This window comes from Melanotaenia boesemani, chromosome 3 (genome assembly GCF_017639745.1).
Source record: "Melanotaenia boesemani isolate fMelBoe1 chromosome 3, fMelBoe1.pri, whole genome shotgun sequence".
NCBI classification, from domain to species: Eukaryota; Metazoa; Chordata; class Actinopteri; order Atheriniformes; family Melanotaeniidae; genus Melanotaenia; species Melanotaenia boesemani.
In genome coordinates this window covers 37775187-37793297 of record NC_055684.1, presented here as the reverse complement: position 1 = coordinate 37793297, position 18111 = coordinate 37775187, and the positions used below count along the sequence as shown (strand labels likewise).

The window sequence follows — 18111 nt, the reverse complement described above, 5'->3', positions numbered from 1 at the left end:
ACTGGCTGCCGATCTGTCAGAATAGACTTTAAAGTTCTGCTGCTGTGTCAAGGTTCGGATGTTTGGACTCAAAAATACTCAGGTTCCCAGGGATAGGTATATGATCTTTATTGTACAGAGATGAATAATGAGATTGTGCAATCCGGCTTTTCTCCGCTCAGGGGTCTGTGAACACACAAGGTGGAAGTTAGGAGGCAGGCAGCTGATGAGAACTCTGAGAGGGATTGAGGGTTCACGTACCAGCAGTGGGAATCCAACAGGGCGCAGGGTGTTGAATCCAGGGGTTGGAGAAGGGCCGCCGGGGGGAAGACTGCGGAAGGAAAGCTGCTGAACAGAGGAGAGGTTAATGGAGGGATACAGGTTGCTGGCAGAAGCACCTGAATGAGAGGACCGCAGAGGCAGGGTGTGAATGGTCCGGTTGGGGGCAGATATATCAGTCCGTGATCCGAAATCCAATCCTGTTAGACAAGCCAGGGGTCAGAAAGCCAAGTAATCCAAGATAACAACCAAAGCAGAGTACCAGACAGGGAGCAGGCAGAATCAGAATCCAGGTCCAAAGTCAGATCAGCGTCAGGCGGGCAGGATAATTCAGGCGGGATACGTGCAGGGAAGAACCAAGACGATCTGGCACTGGAGGAATGTTGCAGGGCTGTATAAATAGAGCTTGGGACAGGTGAAGCGCATCAGCCCTAATCAAGAGCTGGTGGAGCTGAGGCGTTCAGGGCGGCTGGAAAAACTGAGCCTCACACCACAGATCATGACATGCTGGTCTATAAAGCTCTGAATGGTTTAGGACCAAAATACATCAGAGACCTCTTGACCCAGAATGAACCTACCAGAACCCTCAGGTCATCTGGTTCCAGTTTCTTATCAGTTCCCAGAGTCAGAACCAGACATGGAGAAGCTGCATTCAGCTTCTATGCTCCACATGTCTGGAACAAACTCCCAGAAAGCCTCAGATCAGCTGAAACACTCAGTTTATTTAGATCCAGGTTAAAGACTCACCTGTTCTCTGCTGCATGGAACTAGTTTTGTTTAGAGTCTTGATCTGGACTGTTTCTCATACACTTGAATTTTTAAACTTGATCCTGTTTTAATTAACGTGCTGTTTTAGTTTGATGGTCTTTGTTTTCATTTTAAACGTTGTTTCTTATTTCCTGCCGTGATGTTTTAATGTCCCTGTAAAGCAATTTGAATCTCTCTAGCATTGGATTGTGCTATACAAACAACTTGCCTGACAGTTACGCCAACTCACTGGTGTGTAGTGGTTTGCACATGTGGTGTAATCCCTGCTGGGCTTGTCTCTAACAAAGGAAAAAACCTCACCACCGTTGCCTCATGAGGAAGTAAATGATTTGCAACACACTGTAAAATTTTATCTGCAGACATTATTGAGGCTTTTATTCTCTCTCTGAATCAGCAAAAAAGCAAACAGATGCCAACTTCTCATCACTATCCCACATTTTCACCAGGGAAAAGTAGCTTTCATGATCTCCTAACCTACTCCCTAAATACTGCAGGACCATGTGATTAAAGTAGGGGAAAGGTCTTAATCGTATAATCTAAACATAATAATGTTGACCTTTTGGAGTTCAGTAGCATGTCGGATGGCTGTGTCCCAAATAACCTCACTGTGTTATTTATATCAACCTAACAAAGCCTGAAAGGCCTGTTTGCCACGACAGGATCTCCTGGGTTCAGACAGAAAACATATTACACAAGAGCACTCCTGTTTTACCTAATAAGTTTAATTAATTGCAAATTAATAGCAAAAATGAGTTTGCTGGTGTTACAACCTGCTTGCTTGTGCTTTATTGTAAAGGGAAACTGCAGCCTCTAATTATCATCAACACAGCCAGATGCTTGAGACATTTCTCAAATGTCACAACTTATCCATGTAGCTCAACCAACTGTTGCCCCACGTCTGCTTACGTAAAGCTCTTTGTTCTGACAGGAAGCTTTCAGGCCGTGTGCACCTTCATGTTGTACCTTTTATATGAGACAGAACTGGTTTGCAGGAAAAGAACGCAGAGTCAAACAGTTTGCTTGATAGTGAGTGATTTCATTTTATTGTCGCTTCAGTTAAAAATAGTTCCTCAGGATGGACTGTAGGTCAATACAGAGGCTGCATTTTATGAACAAAACAGTTAGTATGAGACTGTTTGAGCCCTGAAAGGAAGGCAACCAGAGAAAGACAACAATATTAAGACAACACAGGCAATAACGAGTTTCACAGTCTGTCCACAGTTGGTTTCTTTGTTTGTGCATAGTTGCAAATGAGACTTCAAACAGGCAATCCAGCATTCAAATACACAAAATATGACCACTACGAGTACTTCATGTCTGCACACAGACACTCTTATAATCAGGCAAGCTCTAAAAATCACATATTTGAAAATGATTAAAAACAGTGAGCCGAGACGTATTTTCTAGCACTGACAGGAAACAGGTGGCATCACGTTTTGAGAAGTTGTTTAAACCTCCAGCATTAACACGGCTGCAATCACTGATGATGTCCCTTTATTTCAGAGAACATTTCATTCAAGTCCATTCTCTCAAAGGTTCTTAGCAGACCTCGAAATATTTGCCTCCAACACATATGAACTTTTCTTCCCTGTTCTGAGCTGCTTTTCTTCGTCTCTGATGCCGTCCGACTTGTTTTCCTCCGAGGGGCCTGCTTGTATTACTGACTCTGGCAGACAGTGGACCCCCCCTTGGCCCCTGCAGCAGCCTTTTTGCGTCTCTTATTGAGCAGAGGGTTGCTGGATGTGTCGAGATCCTTGATCTTTACCTGATCATAGTCCACACGCATGGTTGCTAAGGCGCTGGTCATCTCCTCCTGTAAGAGACAAGAAGCATGGTGGTTTTAGAGACTGTTACGATGGTAATAATTTGGTAACATGTTAGTAATAAGCAGATGATAGTCCCGTAGTAATGATGTGTACATCATGGACTTATGACATCAGGATTGAAGTTGCAGAGTAATGAAGAGTGTGAAAGACACCCTACTGAGCTGATACCATGGCTCTCAGTGATTCAGGGCAGATCACAGAAAAAGCAGCACAAAACAGTTTTTCATTGCTGATGAAGTTTCAATTCTCATTCAATATGCAAAAGAACTTTACTCCCATCATAAACTCAGGTTCACTTTCAACATTTGTCTCGTTTACTGTATGCTCTTATCTCAAACCTCTTCCAATCTACAGCTTTTTGAATTCTTGATGTCAAAATATAACCTTTTTTTAAAAAAACTCCAACCACTAAAGGGTTAATCTGTAGCATTAACAAGTTTTATTACGCAGTGACATATACACAACAGAGTTATTACTGACTAACTTTGCAGTTTTTTAAAAATCTGAATTTGGTATTATCTCAGCCAGAGAAGCTGGTTTTGGGCGTTTTGATTGAACCGAATCTGCTTTCCTCCTTATTTACAATACTGAGGAATCTTTGTGATTAATTAATTGTGGCGCTTCCTGGGTCCTGGGGGTCCCCTGGACTAGCTCTGATCTTTGTGATGGCCTGGCTGCATTTGCCCGATCACTGTTCACTATCCTGTTAATTTGTCTCCACATTTATTAACCTGCTGATCGGGTCATTGTGTCGTCTTGTGGGTTTAATCACCAACAACTACAGCTGTGTTCATGTATTCTTTGTGTTGCTGATATTTTTGTTGTTGTGATTCATGATTTTTTTTCAGCTTGTCTGTCTTTTTGTAGGTGTTCTCAATGATTATCAGCTTTTGTTCCTGCAGATGTTGCAGGTGGTTTCTGTTTCCTTCCAGGTGTAGCAGCTGCTTGTCTGCTTCTCCTGTTTAGATTGAACAGCTGATGCTGTTGCTTTCTATCAGGTGTATCACTCTCTTTTTTCTTTTATACGCTCTCTTTTTCCCTTCTGTTTACTTTCCCCTTTCTTGTTTCCCATCTCCTTGCCAGGGCCGGCATTATTATGTAAATTCAGCGAAAGACAAATGTAATAATAAAGAATAATACTTATATTATAAAAAGGGGCCTCATATACACAAAGCTCCGCTTGACAAAGCAAATTTGTTCAGCACAACACAGCAGCCAGACCATCATTCTGCTGCTGGACAGGACAAGTAAAAAATAAATAAATAAACAAACAAACGAACAAATAAATAAATAATCGTGGTATTTAATACCGCGATTAATTGTGAAATTAAGTAATCGTGACATCTCTATCCTCAAGTGGTAATGCAGTATCCTCCATTACTACATTATTACCAGGTTATTGCGCCAAGTATGAATCTAAATGACTTTTTTCTTCTTTTCTGTTTGTTGTTGCTGTTGTACCTGACTAGATTGATGTGTTTTCATTTGGATTTAAACAGCTTTTTGTATTGGTTTAAAAATAATAGCAATAAGATTAGTGTTATTAAGTGAGGTACAGACATGCCAACTGACCAACTTCATTACTTGTTGCTCATCAGGCAAGTTCTATCAAGATGTTTTACCACGAGGGAATCGACTGGAGGTTTTCTTTCTTTTATCAGTCTTATCCAGCTGGAAAGAAAAGGGAATTAAACTATTATATTAAGGTCTGCTACATATCACACAGTAGTCTCTAAATAATTTGTAAAAAGGGAGAATAAGTAGAGGTGGACGGGGGAGGATAGGTCAGAGAACCTTTATGAGCTGAGTGAAAGCGCTTGGTGCTGCTAGCTGAGGTCAAGAAAAAGTTTCAGATCCATTTATTTACAGCCTATGTGGAAATATTCCACCCTCTTTTTTTCTTATGTTTTTTACACAACACAGCTCATTGCAGAACAGAACAGAAGCACATTGTGTGTGTGTATCGCGGTCTTTTCACACCTTATCACTGCAAGCTTGCACAAACAGTTGTTAAGAAAGAATGTGCAATTCTGTTCATCCTTTAAGTATGTCAATAAAACTTTATTTATAAAGCACCTTTCAAGATAGTGATCACAAAGTGCTGTACAGAAAAAAAACTAAAAACATTCAATGTCTGTACGACAGAATATTTTGGTAAAAGCAGTTGTAAAAAGATGGTTTTAGCTGCTTTTTAAAAAGCTCCACAGAGTCTGCAAACGTCAAACTAAAAGGCAGAGAAGGCACAACCAGAAGGCCCTGGTCACATGACCATAGGGACCTGCTGGGGACATACAGATGGGGGTTGACCAATTTCAGCCATATAAGTGAGGACCAAGACCTGGAAGTGTCCTGTGGAGTGGATGGGGAGCCAATGAAGCCAGACAAGTAGCGGAAGGACACGCAGACGGTCCAATGACGCTTTCTTTAGGCCGGTGACTAATGAGTTACAGTAATCCAGTCTCCAAGAAACAAAAGTATGAATAATAATTTCTAGTTCTCTTCCAGAGACACTAAATGTGACCATCTCAATTTACCCCAAGATTCCTGATGGAAGACTTGGAATAAGAGGCCAGTGGAAGAGTTTCTATTATTAGAGTTTTATGTTTTTAGGCACAAAAATAAGAATTTCAGTTTTTGTCTTAAATGAGTTGGAAAAACTTTTTTATCCATCCAGGTTTGAACAGAGTTTAGGCATTTATGTCAGACACTGTAAAAAAAAGTGTAATTGCTCAATGGCAAGATTTTGTTAAAATTGGTGGAATTAACCTGAAAGTGACTTTGATGCGATAAAACTGCCTTTTTATTTCCTACAGATTAGAAAGGAAGAGTTGGAAGGAAAGGGACACAGCAGATGAGTATCTTGGTGCTCAAGTGTGTGTTAAATGTTGAACAGGACTTACTCCTGCTACTGGGAACACTTCTGCCCCCTAGTGGCACTTTAGGGATCATCATGGTAGGTATAAAATCTAACTTGAATTTTGTTTTGTTCATTTAGTGAAGGGGATAATTACTGTCATTAAAGGGTCTTGATTTTACAAATATTAACATTTGCATAAATCACATGTGGCTGTGGAGGATCTTTTTATTGTTGTGGGAGAAAGTTGATGAGATGAAAACATTTTTATTTAATCAGGTTGAATTTGTGAGATGCAAAATTTAAAGAGAACTTCTTGCTAATTTAGTGACCGAGTGATAGATTTTCCTGTTTTCTGTTAAATAAAGGATCCAGGTTGCCCCCACACAAAGCTAAAAGTTGGGATAATTCAGCTACTGCACCACTGACTCAAGTCAAACATGTTGTAATGGCAACATGGGACCAGATGGGGTCGGTGTTGTTGTGCTTCTGACCTTCACGTCCTCCCACATCTCTCTATCTTCAGTCAGGACCCTGGTTGTGTGGAGTGGAGTGGAGGGAACCACCATGGACTGCTGCAGTGCAGAATGGCACAAACACACAACCAGATGAAGGCACTGAGATGAATGGAAACAGGACAAGTTACCTTCCTGATTATATAGAGATACTTACATTGATCCAGGGGTGGTTGGTAAATTGAGTGATGGTCATTCTCTCGTTAGGGTCTGTCTTCAGTAGCTGGTGGATCAAATCTTTAGCTGACAGAGCAAAGATGGAAACTTTAGTAGCAGCAAGACACAGATGTGGAAATACTGAATATCCTGAAGCTTATCGTTTCATCAGTGTGACCTACTTGCAGAGCAAGTTGGATTAGGGGCAGCAAAGAGTGGACAAAAAGACATGTTTATGAAAATGTGTGCAGAGTCATGTTTTGTCATTGTTGGCCAAGAGGATGACACCAGCTGATTTCCGTAAGGGGTTAAGGCAAGAGTACCCGCTGTCTTTCCAAAACTAAAACTAGAAAAGCAGAGAATGTGATGAGGTGAGTGGGTGTGGGAAGTGAATAAGACTGTATGACAGGTTTAGCTGATTTCGCATGAAGATAACCTCACTGAGGTTTTCTTTATGAGAATATATCAACATTACTAGGTCAAACAGTAAGCCTGCAGCCAGTCAGTGCACTGACAGGGTTTCCTGTTTATGGTCATACATGTTCACCAAAAGGTCATGTCCACTTTGGTAGACTTTCTCAAGTTGCATCCTTCACAATGAAGCATGCAACTTATTTAATTTAATAATATTTTGCAGAATATGTACAATTATTTTCCTTTCTAAGTAGAGGAGATGTTTCCTCCTACAGAAAACTTTGCACATCATCTGCCCAAAGCACCCTTTTTTCCTTCCCTCAGTAATAACATTATCTTCTTGGTGGCTTGTTTGGCGCAGCCTCTGGCTAGAGGGATGCTTGACATATTGGTTGTTATACTAAAACAATTCCCTAACCACATATTAATGATTGAGAAGAACATTAAACGCAGCTGTCTTCAGAACACGTGGTGTTGCTGTAGAACCAAACTAATCAACCATCAGATGAGGAAGTGAATGTTTTCCGATGGGAGTTGTTGACAGGTGTGAATCACGCTTGTTAGGGAGTAAACAATTCAAGCCACCACCCACAGGTCTGTTTTATGGTACTATAGGAAATATGCTGCAAACAGACCAAGTTCTCCAGTTATCAGTACAGAAAAGGTGGTGGTGGGTTACATCTGTTACAGAAGTTGATGATGAGCTACGTACAGACAGTAGACACTTAATATTTTGCATCGTCTTCATCACTGACAGTCTTAGCGTCTGTGTTACCAGGTTTTCTGACGCACTTTGGAAAAACTTGATGGAAACAGAATCAAGAAAGAAAATTATCCTTCCACGGACTTGGAAAAATAGTTTGCTTCTGGTATTTTTATTTTTTCCCCTAAACATGTTTCTCAGATGACACAAACATGGCAAACATCAGACATTAAAACTTCAGTTAAAAGGAATTCCCAGACTAGTCTCTATTTCTCTGTTGTTTGTAGCCAAGGAGACTGATTTTGTTTGTCTTCTTCCTCTAATTTATGTTTTGTAATGTAATTATCACAGAGCCAGGGTTAGACCTCCAGATCAATGTAGAGTCTTAAAATGAGCAGTTTTCCTGTTAACTGAGTTTATGTGTGTTTGGGTTTCTCACCTTCCTGCGACACCTCAGACCATTCTGGATTAGGAAACTCATACTGGCCCATCCTAATTCTCCTCTTCATCCCCGGAGAAATAGCTTGACCTGTGTTGGAGTAAAATGGAGGGAAGCCACACAACCTGCAGTAACAAACACAGCGCAGAAGAGAAAAAAGTTACGTCATAGAGCATGTCATAGCCCAATGTTTTATCCAAAAACACACTCAATACTCACAGGATGTACATGATGACACCCAGAGACCACATGTCGCATGACTTGTCATACTTCTCTGGACCTAAAACTTCCGGAGCTTATCAGTGATAATGCACACACACAGACACACACACAGGAAATACACAATTTAAGATTAGCAAGAAAGAAAATGACTCAATATATTTCGGTTTATTTTCTTTTCACTAAAACGTAACAATTTTTTTTTCAGCCCTCAAGTCACATGTCAGGACAATGACACAAATCAGCTTACCCACATAGTACGGTGTATAACAGGGGGTCTGCAAAGGGTTATGCAGCGTTGTCTCCTTAGCAAAGCCAAAGTCTGTCAGTTTGAGGACCCCATTTTTATCTTTATTTGTATACAGCAGGTTCTCTGGCTGGAGATGGAAGCAGAGGAAGGAAAATGTGTGTGTTTAAATTTCCCCAAAATAGCCAGAAGTCATCATGTGTTTAATCATTTGTGTGCTGAACACAAGCTTTGTGCACCTTGACGTCTCTGTGTGCGATGTTCATGTTATGGAGAAATTCGATGGCTGTGCTGATGTCCCTCATAATCTCAGATGCCTCTGGGAGGAAACATTAACACATTCTCTCAAACCAGAAACAGTTCCAATATACGATAAGAAGGACAACCGAACGTTTCCGTTCCCTCTTCCAACACCTCAGTCTCCTCTCTGAAGAGCATTTTTGTGGCATTCTCATTCAATGATAATTTAATGTCTGAGATGATTCAATATATTTAGAAGCTTCTAAAAAAAGTGCAAAGCGTTTCTATGAAATCTAAATTTATAGCTGTTCAATCGGCTGAAACCAGTTTACTTTGTCTTTTCCTGTCTGAGACGTGTGTCCTATGCCACTGAGCGTTTGCCACACACTCCATCCTTCCACATGTCCTCACCTTTTTCAGTGAAGGCCTGGTCTCCTCTGGCCTGGATTCTGCTGAACAACTCTCCGCCCTCCATGCTGGACAGACAGAAACAGATAAATGTTGGCGTACCAAGTGTGTATGGATGTTATTTGTAACCTGAAAGTGTGACTTAAGATATGCATATATTGCAGCGCTAACTGTCTAATGACATGAAATCTGATTTGAGCAGAAGCTGTCTTTTTCACAGCTCGCTCTGAGCAGATGTTAAGAGAAGTGATGCAAAGTTAAGTCATATTGAAATTTAAAAGACACTGAGTTAAAGGCTGAGGCCTGTTCGGTGATACCGAAAGGAACAGGCTTCAATCAGATGTCTTTTCTTGCTCAGGCATCACAGGGCAGCCACAGACACCTGAAACTCTCCCTTTTGTTCCTAAGAAAAAGTGTTTGTGCTCATTTCCGGCTGGATTTGTGTGCATTACGTAAGAGTGTACTTTTTGTGAAATGTGAGTGAGTATGTGTGCTAAACTGACTATATGCATGGGGCTCCACCACTGTCCTCTGACTTACATTCACACAGGAAACAACAGTCAATCTCTCATTGCCTGAGCACACACACACACACAAACACACACACTAACGAGGCCACTGCACACACAACAACATAAATAACTGCTGTGAAAATAAAAGTATTTAAAATTTCCATGAACAGTCATTTCCCGTCAGCTGCTCTCTGTAGTGCACCTCTTCTCTGCATTATCAGGATTTTTTTTCCACTCACAACAGAGGCAATAAAAAGGACAAAGTTCAAATACAAGCATGTGTCATAAGACAAAAATACAAGATGTCAAGCTTTCACTACTATAAAGTTTGTCATGACACATGAAGTCTGGATAGAAACCCGTCTGTGTCTTGTCATCATCTGCGCCAACATCTCTGTCTGACCTTGAGCTTCCTCAACAGCCTGTCAGAATTTCCTCTATCAAACAGAAAATGATGCATGAACCATCCCATAGATCTGAAAATAACCTTCTTCCTACAGGAAGGCCGTGGTTCTTAAAATCGAACATGAAACAGCAACAGTTCTACCTTTCTGTGTATTTAAAGTGTCATAAACAGTAATGACTTTTGACAGTGCTGGAAAACATGCGGGCGTGGTGCAAACCTCTACTCACTGCTGAACTTCTGCTCTTTATTTGTCACAAAGAAAAAGGGAAAAATCAAGTGGAAAACTGTGAAAACAGAACAGCGATCTACAAACACAACGTAGTTTGGATGCTGTGTAAAATGCCATTGTTTGCCCTTCATTTTAAGCTAATGTATAGCTGAATCGTATAAAGATAACATGTCAAATGCAGCCATGTCGTTATAACACATGCAGAATGGCATTTATCTTGCACCTGATACCATCAGAGATGCTTTATCATACGATCAGACTGGATCATTCCTCTGCTCTCTGGCTCAGAGAAGGTTGTCTGTGATTACCAGATCTTTCTTTGCTAAACCACAGGACGTCCTGCTCCTGCATACTTTTCCCTTTCATCATAGACCTTTAACTTGCATTTGGTTATGAGGAGTGTTTTTGAACCCAAAGAATGATTTCTACTCCAGAATTGTGTCTGTTTTTGTCCTGCCTGAAGGCACAAATATCATAGACGTTTAATATTATTTTCAGTTTAAACATGCTTACAGAGATTTCTCTGGCTTCTCTGTAGCCACTAATGATATGACTGATGTGATTTGCCCACACAGTCTTTCAGACTGGTTTCTCTTCCACGCCTTCCTGTGATGTTCAGCTAATACCCACAAATGGTTTGTGTCAAATAATTAGAAGAAGTTCCATCAAGTCTTTTTTTTCCAAAAAGTAATGAAATCACAAGATAACAGATGCTAGCTATATATCAGATGAGTAAATAATATGGGATGTAGCGACAAATGAACTCTTAGTAATACAAACTATCCATCCATCCATCCATCCATCCATCCATCCATCCATCCATCCATCCATCCATCCTTCCATCCATCCATCCTACCACTCCATGATGATGAGCAGACACTTCTTCCCGTGATGCATGTTCTCATAAAGGCTCAGAATGCGAACGATGTACGGCCCCCCCCGACACTCGCCAATGCAGCTCCACCTCTCTTCTCGCCTTGGGGCTGTCGTAGAGGATCTGTGGATATAAAATCAAGGAACCATTAAGACTTGTTTGATGTCGTCTATGACTCATGAGCTGAATGACTATTTTGCATATATAATTATGTTTTATTCTAGAGTCCAAATAAAGATTTAGAGCAAGTTGTAATTAGAAATCTAACTTACTGCATTAGTTATTACAAGGTTTCTGTATTATATTACTATTATTATATATATTACCCAAATTTCCCTGAGGACTCTCCAAAGGGATTAATAAAGTATTTCTATTCTATTCCATTCTATTATATAACAGAGCAGGAACATAATATTACGTCTGTTTATGTTTTGGTCCCAACTTCTCCATTCACCGTTTCCTGATGTTATATCCTAGCATTTCAATGTTAATTTAACCAAAGAAGTCATTTAAAGACATCCATCTAAACTACAGAACACTATTATGAACATTTAACCAAAACAAAGCAAACAACTGGGTAAACAAGGAAATAAGAGGAAGTTAGATTAGTCTGGATTAACTGGATGAAGTGAATTAGAAGAAAAGTATCTGATGTAAAATAGTGGCCCAACTATAAATACTGGAAATATCAGCTTGAGCTATCTGAAGGGCATTAAACCACTAAAATACACAGAAACCTGCCAGATATTGCTCTCATATAAAAGCCTTCTGCTATAAATAAATAAATGAAATGTGACCCTTGGACAGTAACAGAAAAGCATCATAGAGGTTGTGATAATTAAATAAAATAACAATATAACATTTGACTGTTTATCACAGCTGCGCTGTGTGTAAGCCGAGCACACGTTTATGTTTAGCTTTTATAACCAGCTGCCCAAACAGCAGGACGGATCTGACACAAGCAGGACATGTGCTCACGTGTGCATGCGCACACGCCGAGCTGGTGGAAGACTTTGACATAACATGCAGTCAGAGTGTATTTTAGGAGGTGACAGTGTTGGACTAATTTGTTGCTGTTCACAAGGCCGACCAGGAAGTCTAAAATACACACACACACACACACACAGGTTGACTCGCTGACCCGTGACAGACATGCTTTATAAATCTGAGTTGTGCTAGAGACGACTTTAAGATGAACCAGCAATGAGTTGTGGGTTCAATTCCCGTCCAACTGACATTTACCACACATCACTTCCCAGCATGTTCTGTTTTTCATGTTCCCATCTGTGTTCTCTGCTCTAGGAAAAAAAAAAGCCTTCAAACTAAAAACAAATGCTTTTAGAAATTCAGGTTCAGCTGGTCGATAAAGAATAAAGTTTCCAGGAAACCTTAAATGTAGGAAGAACAGCTTCTAAATGTTGCCGCCATCATTCAGCTGACCAAAGTTAAAGAGGAAGTGAGGAGTACCAGAAAACACCAGGGTGCTGAAAGTAGAAGTTGAGGGTTTCCGCTGACTTAACTTGTCTGATAAACTAATACATGCCCATTTTGTTAAATCTCACCCACTAAACTTGACTTAAGCGAAGCAGTGGGCGGGTTTATTTCTGTGTGTCTTTTACAGTTTAATGACACCAATCTGTGCAGACACCATGGGAGCTGGTTACCTTAATTTCCTGCAGAGAAACAGAACTGGCGACAATAAAAGAGGATTAAACAGACACAGAAAGCACACAGGTGAGACAGGCGAAGGACTGAGAGAATGAGACAGCTAATCTTCCCATGAACCCTGGTCCTGTTTGAGCACATAAACCAATCAACTACATCCACTTAAAGCCATCCAAAATGTGTTCATAGACGCTTAACACACACTGAGAGACACACATTCACCTGAAAGTGACCAGTAAGGCTAATTACACCTCACTAGAACCTGCTTTTTCACACACACACACTTCAAACGCTCTAAGATGTTTACACTCTAATAAATATTAGTGGATATTAGTGAGCTTGTATACATCATAAAAATGTGGTTTATCTTTACAACCTTCCATCAATAAAGCACTGCTCATAAAGTCTACAGCCAAGGTGTTTAGAAAGTGGCATATGTCAAAGTAGCTGAGCAGAAGTAACAGACAATCTGACTCCTATCTTTAGACTGAATTCTTTCATCATGGAAATGTTAAAAACCCCTGATCGCAGGTGTTAAAACCCAGCAAACAGTTTCAAATCCAGGCAGAAAACCACCTTAACATTATTAGGCACAATTTTCCACAACTACGTCGTAGTGCAGAAACACAAGTCCTGTTCTGTTAAAACACCAGTGTGGATATTCAAAATGTCAGATCTCCTGAGGCATAATGACCTCAGCAGCCCCTAAACTCTGAAGTGGTCTCTCTCTTTCTGTGAGGTCTGCCAGAACCTTGAATGAATTTAAATCTCTTTTAAAAAGGCGTCTTTTTTCATTGGCTTTTAACTCCAGATCCAGATCGTTAGGCCAGGCTTTGCCCATCTTTTCTGTTTTATTGTTTATTTTATTGTTGTTTAGGGTTAGGGTTTGGTATGCGAAAGTGCTATATAAATAAAGATTGACATGATTTGAACCTCAACACACAAACTTCTAATGATTGCTTACTGCAGCAGCACAAGCTGCAGCAGGGAAGCATGTGTACAGTCTGACAGTAGCTTTTCAAAAAGAGATCTTTTCCATGCAATCCTCCAAAGTTTTTCTTAGACACATTATAAGGAAATTATTACTGTGGATGGAAGCTGAAACACAAACCTGCAGCTCAGCTTTCTGTACATTTATCTGTAAAACATTTCAGGTGCTCAAATAAAAGAATCACATGTCAGATCTGTGCTTTAATACCACGAGCAGTTGAGGGTAGTGCACAAGAGGCTTTCTCTGTATCCTGTCCAGAAGTTCAACAAATCCAAGTTAGAAGATGGCTGTAACTGAATTACATTACAGGGATGGCTTGCGGCCAGCTCTGCTGCAAAGTAGATTAAACCTATATCCACCCATACATTTAGTGCTTAGAGCAACACTTCATTAAAACCCAGTGAGCTGGGACAACTCTTTACTGTACCCACATATGAAACTCTTGATTGTTTCATATTGCCATCTATTTGTTTCTAGAGGTTAAAAAAACATAAGGAAAGTTATAAATAAGCTTAAATGGCTGTATATGCCTCCTCCACAGAATCCCCATCTTATCTTGGTGGAGAACTACGATGGTGATCCTCCCTGGGACAGCTTACTCCACAGTGTGGGTTTCGTTCAGGTCATTAAACTGTGGACCAGATCTTGTGAGGAGTCCATTGGAGTTTGACCATCCAGTCTACATATGCTTTGTGGACTTAGAGAAAGTCTGCGGCTGTGTCTCTGGGGAGATTCTGTGGTGGAGTTTCCTGATAATAATCATACTTTGGAATGTGAGTGAATATAAACACATATTTAAACCCAAAATCTAGAGAAATGGAAGGCATTACTGGTGTCACAGCAGACAGTTTAAACATCCACATACGCTCTTCAGCTCCTCAAAATAATGATTACTCAGTTAGTAGTTAGTTTGAAAAACATGTGCAGCCTAATTTATGTCAAAAACACACACAAGACACCTGTGAGAGACAAGTATTTGAAAACTTGCCATGGCTGACCTGCCTCTATGAGAAGATCTTGAAACTGTGCGTGGCTCTGATCTGCTTGGTGAGGGTACAGATACTGCTTCCCAAAGACAGTCCTGTTAGAGCTACACAGTTACTTAGGACCGCTGTTTAAGAGAAACTAAATACACAATTTGACCCTAAATCATTAACTGTACTCCCTTCTCTTGTGCAGCAATTAATCTTTTTTCTTTTGTTAGTTAAACCATTTTTGCTTTTCTTTCTGGAAGACAGTGCATCGTATGAGGGCACTTTTAAACTAAAACTTTGTGTTGCCTTATAAATAAATGTTAGCAGGACTTGAATGAGTGAACTGAGTTTTCTTCGCCACCCTTCCTCTCCTCTCCTCTCCATTACTCTGGAAAAGACACACAAGCTATTTTCATGTGATTTCTAAAAGGGGTGTGTTGTTGCTATATATGGATAATTGAGGGCATTTTTTCAGTGTAAATAAACATGAACAAGTATGGGGGTGGTGGTTTGGAGCATGTGGGATTTATCAACAGTTAATTCTTATTTATTCTATGTTATTTTTTGTTAGAAATAAATGAAAAAAATACCTCTGTGTATAACTGACCCATGAATGTTTCAGATTTTTTTGTACTAATGCACATTCTAAATTTCATTCATTAGATGAAATTTAAAACAATATTAAAAGTATAAGATTACTGAATGAGGGTCCTAAGGGAGCTTGGCATGGAGCTGCTGCTCCTCTGTATTGAAGGGAGTCAGCTGAGGTGGTTTGGGTATCTGATGCACCCTTTTCGTCTCCCCTTAGAGACACTTGGAGAGGGACCCGGGACGGATCCAGGTCTCGCTGGAAGGGTTATACATCCCTATGGAGGAGCTGGAGAGAGCTGCTGGGGAGTGGGGTGCCTGGGTCTTGCTCCTGAAAATGTTGCCTCTGCAACCCGAGCTTGGATAAGTGGAGGAAAATGAAAGTACGGATGGATGGAAGACTCTATATGCACACTAAAACATCTCAGTCTCAGTCCAGTTCAAACAAATGTGCTAATTGAGAATTAGCCAGTAACTAACTACACAGTTCATTTCCAAATTTCAAGGGGAGTTACCAACAGGTGCAAACCAAAATGCCTCTGGCAGCAGTTTGATAGACAAGCAGAAATGTGTGACATTGAGCTGCATGTCGTGCTCCCTCTGCACAGATTCATTATCTCCAGTCCGCCCGTTACGCCAGATATGAACGACTTTGACTGGCCTGACCTGAGCACAGCTCGATGAGGGGCGCTACACAAATTCTGTCAGAGCAAATGAAACATGAGCTGACAGGATGGTCTGAGTCCTCGACCAAAGCAAAACACACCGATCAGAGAGAGATCTACTACAGGAATAACAGTGTTCCTCTTTGCTGCTTCTGGCACCTGTGAACAGGTTCTTCAGAAAGTGAATGGGTTGGTTTTGTGGCGTTTCCTTGACAGAAGTTTATTAAGCACCAGCCAACTCTGTAATGATAAAGTCAAAAGCTACATGATGATAGCAGAATTCAAGTACCTTCAGAAAAATATCTTGGGCTGTGGTGCAGTAAACAAATCACTGTTTTAAAAGGAGAATAATCTCAGATTCAGTTCATCAAGCGCATTAAAGTTTCTTATCTCCCCCTCTGCAGTATTTCTGGGTAGCAATCATTTTCTACTCTCAGCCACTCTGACATGATGCTATCAAGCATCTTGTCACCTTTAGCTTTTCATCTTTTGGTTGACTTCCCATTTTCTGCTGCAGTTTATCTCCCTGTTTCATCATTTTCCCCTCCTTCCACCCAGTGTCACAGCTCTGCTTGACACTGCCGCTGCCTGGTTTGACAACTCAGATCCAGATGGATTACTATAAGCCTGCAAATCTCCGGGTCTGTGGCCCGGTGGTGACAGGTGACAGCCAAATGACCCGTGCACGTGGGTGTATGCGTCTGTGATGGGGTGTGCTTAAGTTTCCACTGCTCGCAGAATAAGGTATCCTCATCCCAACCCATGTGTCACTTTAAATAAGTGTAACATGTTAGAGTGTATGTCTGAGAGTAAGGGCCTGAAAAGCATAATCTGGGTGTTTATGAATCTTCTAGAAACACCCACATGCAGACTGACCCTGGCACCATAAATTAATTATTTAGCATCACAAAAATAGGTTTTGTTGTGTAATCCTTGAACACCACAATGTCAATCTCTGTAAACAAATTAAAAGCCAAATATAAAAACGTGTATGATTCATTAGCAAGTTTCTAGTTCATACTGTTCTATTATAAACATATGGATCAATTATTTCTATTGTAAGATGTATAAAAATATCAAGATGGCACACAAAGGAATAGTTTCAGGCAGTGTTTATATTTGAAAGACTGGTATAACTTCTAATATTTGAGAGGAACTGATCATATTTTAACACCCGCCCATACTTGTTATTATAGGTTAAACTGACAAGTTTTAGCACCAAAAACTGAGTCAGAGGTTAATTCCCCAAGACTGGAAAATATAATACTAATAAGTATGTTATTACGCGACTAGAGGGTGTAAACAGACCTGTGGGAGTGCTCCAGCATAGTTTCTCTAACAGTAATTAGTATCAGGTGACTTAAATACCTTCAGTGCGCACTTCTGTCCGGTCTTCTTATTGAAGCACTCGAGCACTTTGCCATTGATTCCCAAGCCCAGAACCTGACTGGAGATTTTATAATCGTCCGTCACCGCGTTGCGTTTTATCTCCAGTTTGGGATAAGCGGGCATGGCGAAGTGTGGCAGCTCGGTATCGGTGTCCTTCTTGTCAGCGGCGGGGGGGTCAGGCTGCGGTTTCGGGTCGGCAGCCGGAGAGTCTGACTCTGCTCCATCAGTCTTTGGCGGTTTTTCCTTTCCGCTTCCATTCTGAAGCATGTTCACGCCGACTTGTCACCAGCGGTGCTCAGGAGGACTCAATCAAAGTAAAGCGACAACTCCCACCGCCCTCCGGTTAAGTGCGTAAAGCTGGGAAGTTCAGGGACAGACCACTAAACGCGCATCTGCGTGTCCCAAAGCGCGTCCAAGCTTCAGTCAAAATAAATAAAAGCCTCCACGAAGTAGATCCACTCGTTAGACTGATGAACCGCGGTACATTTGTAGTTTATTCTGAATGCTTTTTAAAATCAAGTTTACCAAAACTCAAAGGAATCTAAACACATTAGATTAAAATGAAAATGAAAACGCTGTTAGATTTCTTGAAGGGCCAGCACCCGGATCATCTGTTGACTCTGCTGATCCGGAGTCCCGGTTGAATTCACATGGCCAGTCAGTGTCACAGTTTGCTTAAGCACCACCCCTTCTGGTTAAGTCATATTTCTCAACTGGCTGTGCTGCTTCCTTAAAGGAGCAGGACAGAAACTCAGCTTACTGTCGAGTGAA

General features: G+C 40.8%; 1 protein-coding gene across 1 annotated transcript; it reads right to left on the bottom strand.

Moving 5' to 3' along the window:
- Positions 1-2047: 2047 nt before the first annotated feature.
- mapkapk3 (MAPK activated protein kinase 3) lies at positions 2048-18107 on the bottom strand. Its single transcript, XM_041980519.1, is given in 11 exon segments — positions 2048-2839; positions 6201-6281; positions 6379-6464; positions 7934-8058; positions 8153-8228; positions 8403-8529; positions 8639-8718; positions 9051-9115; positions 11051-11133; positions 11135-11191; positions 17320-18107. Coding segments are annotated over 11 exon segments (1224 nt in total). The 5' UTR covers positions 17608-18107; the 3' UTR covers positions 2048-2683.
- Positions 18108-18111: the final 4 nt, after the last annotated feature.